The following is a 9,490-nucleotide window of genomic DNA, read 5'->3' on the forward strand; positions in this document are numbered from 1 at the left end:
CGGGGGGTGGGTTGGAAGGGACGTGAAAGATTCCAACCCCCCTGCATGGGCAGGGACACCTCCCAGCAGCCCAGGCTGCTCCAAGCCCCATCCAACCTGCCCTTCAACACTGCCAGGGATGGGGCAGCCACAGCTTCCCTGGGCACCCTGGGCCAGGCTCTCACCCCCCTCACTCTTAAAGAATTTCTTCCTAATGTCTCACCTAAATCTCCCCTCTTCCAGTTTTAATCCATTACCCCTTCCCTGCCCTTGTCCCAAGCCCCTCCCCAGCTTTCCTGGAGCCCCTTCAGGCACTGGAAGCTGCTCTAAGGTCTCCCTGGAGCCTTCTCTTCTCCAGGCTGAACACCCCAACTCTCTAGGACAGGTGGGATTTGGGACAGCTCTGCACTTTAGGAGCACCGTGGCCCTTCAGGAGCTGCCCCTGAGGTCTCTGGGGCAAAGTGAGTTGTACTTAACTCTGTGAAGCCCTCAACCCATGCCCAGCTGCTCAAGATCACTTTAGAGCTGGAGAACTCCCCCCTGGTAAAAGGGCACTTGGGATTTGGGCTCGGAGCAACCTCCTCTAGTGGGAGGTGTCCCTGCCCATGCAGGGGGTTGGAGCTGGGTGGTCTTTAAGGTCCCTCCCAACCACCCCATGATCCTGTAAGTGACCCCAAGGGAGGTGGCACTTGGTGTGACACACACACGGGCTCCCTGTCACTTCATGTTTGTGCCACAGAGGGCAGGCAGACTCTACCAACTTTTCTCCTTCTGGGCTTCCTGTGGCCAAGCAGGTGATTTCAGCAGCTCTCCCAGGGCTTCTGCAGGTGGTGGTGGCAGGGCTGGGAAGTAACTCTGCCATCCCCCCCAGAGCTCCTGGGGCCCCTGAGCAGAAGAGCAACGAGGTGACACGGAGCAGGTGCCTCTCCCTCCTGCCTTAAAAGGCAAGCTGGCTCCTTCCTCCCAGGGCCTCCCAAAACCTGTTCTTCTGACACCATTAGCACAGTGCTGAGAACCAGAGGAGCTGGGGGAGGGATATGCAAACGACATGCAAATAGCCCAAGCCGGGGCGGGGGGAAACAGCATCACTGCGGGTCCTGGAAACTACCAGCTGCTCCTCCTCCTCCTCCAGATGAGTGGCATGTTCGAGACCTGGCTGGGCAGCCTGGTGTCTGCTCTCCAGGAGAGGGAGAAGGATGCCAACGTGGTGGTGGTGGACTGGCTGCCCCTGGCCCACCAGCTCTACACCGACGCCGTCAACAACACGCGGGTGGTCGGGAAGAGCATCGGGAGGCTGCTGGACTGGCTGCAGGTGAGGCAGGGGGTAAGGGGGGGGTTTGCTGGGGTGACTCTCTCTCCACCAGGGAGGGTTGCACAAGGAACCAGCCCCAACAGCTTGGTGTAATCCCAGCCCTTTGGGGGGGGTGGATCCCGGGGAAGGTGCCTCTCGCGGGGCGATTCCCGGGAGACGTCGGGTTGGAAGGGGGTTGCAAGCTGGGGAGTCCTTCCTCCTGCCCCAGCGACTCAGGAGTTGGGCATTCCCAGGCAGAGCTGGCTTGGCAAGAGCATGGAACAGGAGAAGAAGGCCCACAGTGCTACACCTGGCACTGGAGACCACGGGCAGCTCCCTGGGGAAAGGCTCCTCCAGATGCTGCTCCGATGAGGAACGTCCTCCCTGTGGTTGGGGGCAAACCACAAGTGCCACCCAAACCACTCCACTTGGAATCCACTTGTCTGGATAAAATAAAGAACAAAACATGCTTGTCTGTCCCATCTCTTCTTAGGACTGGTACTTCAGCACATGCTCTAGTGGCCAAGGTTTTGGTTGGGGTTTTTTTTTTTTTGTCTTGATGGTTGGACTTGGTTATCTTAGAGGTCCTTTCCAACCATAATGATTCTGTGACTGTCCTGGATAGGAGCAGTGCCAGATGGTCTGAAAGACAGGGGCACAAATGATCCTCTTCTTTTTCATCTTTGCAGGAGAACCCAAACTTCAAGCTTGAGAATGTCCACCTGATTGGGTACAGCCTTGGTGCCCACGTCGCTGGCTTTGCTGGTAACCACGTCCGTGGGACAATAGGCAGAATTACAGGCAAGTGGCTTTTCTAGCCATCTCTTACCTTTCCTTAGCAGCAGAGTTCCCTGAAGAGGCTCCTTTCCTATGTTGCTAGGATGTTGGTTTGGGCTTCCTCAGTCAGAAACAACAAGTTTCCTACCCCTGGCAGCAGTGGGGACCGTGGGTCTTCACCTGAGAAAGTATCTTAATTTGGAAGCCCAAGGCCAGGAGGGGCTCAGTGAAAAACCTTCCAGGGGACAACCTGATCTTGAGTATGTTGAAGTTCATTGTGGGTTCAAAACAGGTCCAGCTCAAGCTCTTAGTATCCAAATCCTGTGAGTGGTACAAGTTTTTGTAATTACAGCTCTCAAACTGATGGAAGGGAGAGGATTAGGTGTAGTTTGTCCCATGGGATGGTTGGTCAACCATCATCAACTTCAGCCCCTCATTCTGAAGGCATCTTGAAGAGGGTGCTGTGACTCCAGAGGAAAGGTGATTTCAACATGGGGGAACTCAGGGCATGGTACAAGGGGTTGCATTAAGTATTCAAACGTGACCCTGGTGGAGAAAAGTTCCTCAGAGCCTGGCAACAAAAATCTGTATTTGGTCACCTACTGGTCAAGTTGAGGAGTAGCTGGAGCACAGCTTCAGGTTGTGGTGAGGATCAGAGGTTAAACAGAACATCCCAAACCCACCAATCCTAAAAGCAGGGATTACCTGGCACTGCTTACATTTTTATCAGGCCCCCCATATGTTCGGTCTGAACATGGATTAAATGTTGCCCAGGCAGCCTTGGCCACTGATGGTCTGCATGGGGTGCCAGACCCCTTCTGGTGGCTGGACATTCTCTGCCTCCTCACTAGGGACCTAGCAAAGACTCATTGCTGCCAAGAGGTGATCTGAAGCCATCTCTGCAGAGCAAACTGGTGCTACTGCTGGGTTGTATTGCACCAAAAGGGGTCTGGGACATCTTCACTGGGTCCCTCAGGACACCCATGGTGAAGACATCTTGGGGGACAGTACCTGCAATGAAGCAGGGACTGTCTGTGCCCATGGTCCTGCTGGCAGCAGGCTCCTGGCTAGATTCTCCATGAAATAACCCACTTGCTTACCTGGCCTCTTGGGAACTGTCTCCAACACCAGGCTTGGATCCAGCTGGCCCCATGTTTGAAGGAGTGGACCCCAGCAGGCGCCTGTCCCCCGATGATGCCAGCTTTGTGGATGTCCTTCACACCTACACAAGGGAAACCCTTGGTGTTAGCATTGGGATCCAGATGCCTGTAGGCCACCTTGACATCTACCCCAACGGGGGAGACTTCCAGCCTGGCTGTGGCCTAAGTGATGTCTTGGGAGCAATTGCCTATGGGAGTAAGTTCTCACCACTTGTTTTATCTCTGGTCAGTGTAGACTCCTCACAAACAGACTTGGGTTGATGCTGGGGGATGATCTGATTCACAAGGGCAGAAAAAACATGCTTTTCCTTCCAAAACTGCCTGTGCTACTGGAGTTGCTAGAAACTAGACTTGCTTTTAATTCTGAAGTAACGTGTTCTCACTCTTAACACCTGGTTGTAAAATACTCATTGTAATTAAGAGAACAATGAGGTTGGTAAAAGGACTAGAGGGGAAGTCTTGTAGGGAGAGGCTGAGGGAGCTGGGGTTGATCAGCCTGGAGGAGACTCAGGGGGGACCTTCTCCCTCTCTACAACTCCCTGAAGGGAGGTTGGAGTCAGGTGGGGTTGGGCTCTTTTTCCAGGCAACTGGCAACAAGACAAGAGGGCCTGGCCTGAAGCTGCTCCAGGGGAGGGTTAGGTTGGATATCAGGAGGTACTTCCTCATGGAAAGGGTGATCAGACATTGGGATGGACTGCCCAGGGCAGGGGTGGAGGCACCATCCCTGGAGGTGTTCAAGGGAAGGCTGGAGGTGGCACTTGGTGCCATGGTCTGGAGATGTGGTGGTGCTGGTCACAGGCTGGACTTGATGGTCTTAAAGGTCTTTTCCAGCCTTGGGGATGACTCTGTGATTCTGTAATGCTGGGTCTCAAATCCTCTTCAAATCCCTTTTTCTGGGAGACACTAAGCAACCAATCCTATTGGAGTGTCCTGCACTAACCTCTTGAGTTGCTACTGTTTGGAAAGACGCTCAAGTTTGGCCAGGAAAGCTCACCCTGTCTCGCCAGCTGCCGTGGTGCCAAACGCTTAAACAAACTGTCTCCCCTTGCAACTCTGCTTCTCCAGCCATCGGTGAAGTTGTGAAGTGTGAACACGAGCGCTCCGTGCACCTCTTCGTGGACTCGCTGGTGAACCAAGACAAGCAGAGCTTCGCCTTCCAGTGCACGGATTCCAGCCGCTTCAAGAAAGAGAGTCGCATCTGGAAGAGCAGACGCTCCAAAGTCAACGCTGGGGAAGGTGGAGAGGTGGGAGAGGAGCATCTCCCCAGGGCGGCGCGGCACCGGGCTCTGGCTGCACAGCCTGTCCTGAGGTGCTGCTGTGCTCCTGCCTCCTGAAAGCCAACAGCATGAGGGCTGGCAGCTTCAGACTGCAAGAGGGGAGCTTTAGGTTAGACATTTGGAAGGAATTCTTCACCACGAGGGTGGTGAGAGCCTGGCCCAGGTTGCCCAGGGAAGCTGTGGCTGCCCCATCCCTGGCAGTGTTGAAGGGCAGGTTGGATGGGGCTTGGAGCAGCCTGGGCTGGTGGGAGGTGTCCCTGCCCATGCAGGGGGTTGGATCCAGAAGGTCTTTTAACGTCCCTTCCAACCCAAACCAGTCTGGGATCCTATGATTTTGGTCTTAAGGACTCTCTGCCTTTTGAGCAGGACCACAGCTTCCATGTTCTACTTGCAGGACCACCCCAACCTCAGAGCAGTGTAAGGTTTGGGGACCTCCTCCCAGCGTGGCCCTGTTGTTGCTGTTGTGCAAATGTCCATTTTGTAATCAATAAAGGCAGGAAAAAGTGAACCCTGATCTCTCCATAAATAATGATCAAGCCTTTGCCAGCCACTGCTGTTTCCCAAGGAGTGATGCTGAGCAACGTTGTCTCCATCTCTGCTCTCCTTGTTTATCTTCAGTCTACCATTATCAGATGAAGATGCATGTCTTCAGCTACAGCAGTCTGGGAGAGGCTGACCCCACTTTCTCTGTCACCCTTCATGGCACCAATGGAGACTCTGAACCTCTCTCTTTAGAAATGTAAGTCAACTGCCCTGTTGTGTTTGCCTAAGTTGGGGTGGCCACTGGGGACCAGACAAGCTTCTTCTGGTAGGACTAGCTCTGCAGCTGGGCCTCACTTCATCACTATTCAAACTTTGAATAACTTAGTTATGATTTATTGCTGAGAAAACAATTGGAGGTGCCAAGGCCTCTTCCTATCAACCTTCACAGCTCATTGTTGAAGTCCTTTTGCTTTTCCCCTCTACCATTTGGATAGAGCCTGAACACACCCCATATCTCTGGAGGCATTGTTGACCTCCTCTGGCCTCTCCCAGAAGAAACACAAGGCACAAAAATTCACCTTTAAGCTATGGAAGAGATGGCTGAGCCAAACACGTGTTGCATTGTGTGGAACCAGCTCCCCAAGCTCACCTTCTCTGGTGTAATCAGCAATTAAGGGGTGGCAGTTGACCGTGGAGCTCTTGATAAGCTGCAAAGGGCTCTGTTTAACTTCTCTTGGAATGAATGAGCACCTGGCCTGGTTCCATGAGGAAGGAATGTTGAGTCTCTGCTTGTCTTTCAGGCTTGATCAAATCGGCCTGAATGCCACGAGCACCTTCCTGGTCTATACAGAAGAGGACATGGGTGAACTTTTAAAAATCAAACTCACCTGGGAGGGAACATCTCAGTCCTGGTATGATCTGTGGAAGGAGCTGAAGAGCTACTGGTATCGACCTGCCAAGGCTCCCCAGGAGCTCCACATCAGACGTATCCGTGTGAAATCTGGGGAGACACAGCAGAGGTAATGACTGGGTCAGGCTGCATAGGAGCTGGCTCAGAACTTGAGGCACAAGGAGAAAAGAGTCAGAACCCAGCAGGAAAAGCTGGGGTTTTGAACTTGGTGTCTTCAACCTGTCTTTCATTTTTAGCTCCCTCGTGGTGTCAGAGGGTGGGTTACTTGCCAGCAGGAGGTTGCAAACTACACTTGAAGCAAAACTGCAGATCAGATTTGGGGCATTGTTTGGCTTTCTTTAGATACTGGGCCACATTCTTGCCTGCCCTTGGGGACTAAATTAGCCAACCTCAAGATGGTTTAGATCACACCTGAAGGGTTTGAAGTACTGACAGTGCCAAAAAGCCTGCAGCTGGGATGGGCACAGTTATTTACAGGCATGATGTGCTGATCTGGCACAACTAGACCTAAAGCCACAGCCTGGTGATATGGTGACACCAACTCCTCAAGCACTACATTGTTCCTTCTGAGGTCTCTGTAACTGGAAAGCACCTTCAGCAACCAAGAAGTAAAGCTCCCAAATCTTGTGTTCAGGTTTTTCTAAAGGTAACCCAGATCTCTCAAAGAGCAGCAGTTGATATTGATCATCTCCCACCTTCTTTAGAGCTTTAAATAACCATCACCCATCAGGTGTTGGTTGGGCATCCTGGTTTCTACAATATGTTAAACACAGGGGGAGTAGGAGCAAAGACCCCATAAATAAAATATGGAAGTAGGAAAGAAAAGAGCTGCTGAAGAGGCTCATGGTGTATCAAGGTGCTCCACAGGAAGGGTATCAAACAGCTTGTCCTAGAATCCATATTACATGTCATTTATGAACCATGGAGACAACAGGCACCTTCTCCTGACTTCTGCTTCCTCCTCCTAGGTTTGCCTTCTGTGTGGAGGATTCCCAGCTAACCAGCATATCTCCTGGTAAAGAGCTCTGGTTTGTGAAGTGCCCAGAGGAATGGCATAAAAGGTAGGGGAAAAGCAGCTCAGAGAAGTCCTCTCTGATGTCTTTGGCTGTGCTGGGATTTGTTTTTTTCTAGACTCCTGGAATCTCTTTTTCTTCCTTAAAAGAATTTAATAAATTCTAGCAGAAGATTCCCAGCTATTACACTTAATTGTCATATAAACCTTAATTATCACTAACCAGTTGATAATCATCCTCACTTGTGAGCTTGGTTTGTCCTCTTGTACATTCACTTGCTACCAAATTGGTGCAACACAATTTGTGGGCCTAAAGAACCTTTTTGCTGTCATGGTAGATGCTAAAAACGAGTTACTACCAACACCCAAGCTCTGCAATAGTGAAGAGCTGATTAGAAGCATCTAATAACCCCTTTTTACCACTTGAGAGGACAATGGGGAATGGATTAAAAATGGAAGAGGGAGATTTAGGTGAGATATGAGGAGACAATTCTTTGGTGTGAGGGAGGTGAGAGCCTGGCCCAGGTTGCCCAGAGAAGCTGTGGCTGCCCCATCCCTGGCAGTGTTGAAGGGCAGGTTGGATGGGGCTTGGAGCAGCCTGGGCTGGTGGGAGGTGTCCCTGCATGCAGGGGGGTTGGGACTAGATGATCTTGAAGGTCCCTTCCAACCCAAACCAGTCTGGGATTCAGTGATCTCATATGCTCATCTCTCCTGGTTCAGCCAAGTCCCAGCTCAGCTGTTGCCAGAACATCTCAGCCTTGCTTAACCTCTGGGGGACTTTCCAGACACTTAGGATCAGTCCTCAGAGCATGAATTCCAGGAAGGCTGGTCCCAGCAGTGACAGCTTGATTGCTTCAGACTGCCTCTGGTCATGTTCTGAATGAATCCCTGCTGATTTGACTAAACCATCATCTCCTTCCGATAAAGCTCAACCTTTTGGCCTCTCTTAAATGTCAGTTAGGAAGTGTAGAGCTTTGTCACTTCTAATCCAGAGACAAAATGCTCACAGAGGCTTAGCAGAGCCTGTTGGAAATCATGCTCTGAATGAAGTTCTTGGGTGGCAGAGCTCAGCAAGGTGAGCTGGGGCTGCTCAAGCAGCACACTCTGCTACGTCCAGTATTCACCAGGTCTGTGAATCCAACCCCTGGACTAAAACTGGTTGCTGTGCCACAGGCCTTGCAAGATCAAATAAACAGACCTGCAGTAAAAGGTAGTTTTGACCTGCTCTGTAACCCCCATAAAACAGGATTGCTGGCAGATGGGCCCTTCCTGGAGGCACAGCTTGTGCAGGAGGTGCAGGAGCAGATCTGAGCTTCCGCCTAGAGAGCACAAGCAGTTGCTTGTTCAGCTCTCCATTCCTGCCAAGGCACTGGAAGATTCTAGTTCCCCACTTGGGAGGGTGAGTTTGCAGATATCTGTCCACCCAGGGTGGATCTGAGCAAGAGCCATGGAGACCTGTCATTTCTGCTTGGTGCATCATGTCTGCTTCAGGATCTCCCTGAGTAGCTGCTGGGCCAAGTGCTGCTTTGACAGAAGAAAATACCAACCTGTACTGTCTAAACCTGGTCCTGGTGTCCCAGGGTTTCTTAGGAATGATGTATTACTCCTCTTTTAACTTCTGCATTTCACCAGGTATAATTTTTTTGGTCTTCTCTGTTTTTTCCCCAGACCTGTCTCAAACTCCCTCTGAAGACTTCTCTGAGGGTTCACAACTGAGCAACCTGAGATACATGAAGACTGCACGGCTGGCGAGATGCTCTGGCATGAAATCTGGCTTGGTAGCACTTAAAGCAAGTGGCTCTTCAGGACAAAACATCTTGGATCAGATGCAAGAAACTGAGGAGCAATCATGAACTGTGGTCCTAGACTTAGAGTAACTAAGACTCCATTCTCTCTTCCCCAAGGAGCCTGGTTTGTGCGTTTAACCCTACCTTGACCTGTCACATGCTGCATTTCCTGCCCTGCTCCCATTAACCAGGACCACGGGTAAGATCTTCACACATCTAGACCTCAGCAATAATCTTCTGGGCTGCCTGCCAGTGGAGTTGAGAAGATAACCATGCAAACTGCCTATCAGACTGTTGGGGACAGAGCTGCCAGGACGAAATTAGCATCTAGTGTAGGAATTCCCGTGGGTCCAGTAGCACTAGGGACTGTGGGGTGAGGAGACCAGCACAGGTCAAGTGTGTGGGGTTGTTCAGGGGAGGGGGGTGGGAAGAAGCACAATGCCACTTATCTTCAGGTTGTCCTACAGAGAACATGGTCACCTCTGTTCAGATGCTGTTCCAGTGCCAACATGGAACTCACACCTTCATTTTTGTGCCAAGGATTTAACTGAGCCAGATGACATCCCACCCTCGTGGTCACAACCACCCAGCTGGTGCCAGATGAACTTGACTTTGCTTGGAGTTTGACAGACTCCTCCTAGCTGCAGCAGAGTGGACCTTGGCAGAGGTGGACCAGATTATTCTCTATTATTATTTTTTGTTTGTTTGTTTGTTTCTTTTTGGAAGGAAACTTGGTGCAGTGACTCTCAAAACTGTTGGCATGTAGAAAGGCCATCTCACCAAAGGGTGTTGCCAGCTGGTGCACCGAGTTCTG

The 9,490-nt window shown here is 51.4% G+C and overlaps 1 protein-coding gene across 1 annotated transcript; it reads left to right on the plus strand.

The window, feature by feature from the left end:
• Window positions 1-1,027: 1,027 nt before the first annotated feature.
• Window positions 1,028-8,747, plus strand: LIPG (lipase, endothelial). The gene is made up of 8 exons (XM_009996742.1): window positions 1,028-1,303; window positions 1,963-2,071; window positions 3,179-3,403; window positions 4,273-4,443; window positions 5,103-5,223; window positions 5,768-5,986; window positions 6,846-6,938; window positions 8,558-8,747. The coding sequence occupies exons 1-8, from the start codon at window positions 1,028-1,030 to the stop codon at window positions 8,577-8,579; spliced, it is 1,236 nt and encodes a 411-aa protein (XP_009995044.1). The 3' UTR covers window positions 8,580-8,747.
• Window positions 8,748-9,490: the final 743 nt, after the last annotated feature.

Source organism: Chaetura pelagica, unplaced genomic scaffold (genome assembly GCF_000747805.2).
Source record: "Chaetura pelagica isolate M959 unplaced genomic scaffold, ChaPel_1.0 scaffold960, whole genome shotgun sequence".
In the NCBI taxonomy this organism is placed as follows: Eukaryota; Metazoa; Chordata; class Aves; order Apodiformes; family Apodidae; genus Chaetura; species Chaetura pelagica.

Excerpts from the sequence above, each read along its gene's own strand:
- LIPG (XM_009996742.1), top strand. The coding sequence starts at position 1,028 with ATGCAAATAGCCCAAGCCGGGGCGGGGGGAAACAGCATCACTGCGGGT. Across the intron at positions 2,072-3,178 it reads GACAATAGGCAGAATTACAG|GCTTGGATCCAGCTGGCCCC; the intron begins GCAAGTGGCTTT and ends CTCCAACACCAG. Across the intron at positions 6,939-8,557 it reads CCAGAGGAATGGCATAAAAG|ACCTGTCTCAAACTCCCTCT; the intron begins GTAGGGGAAAAG and ends TTTTTTCCCCAG.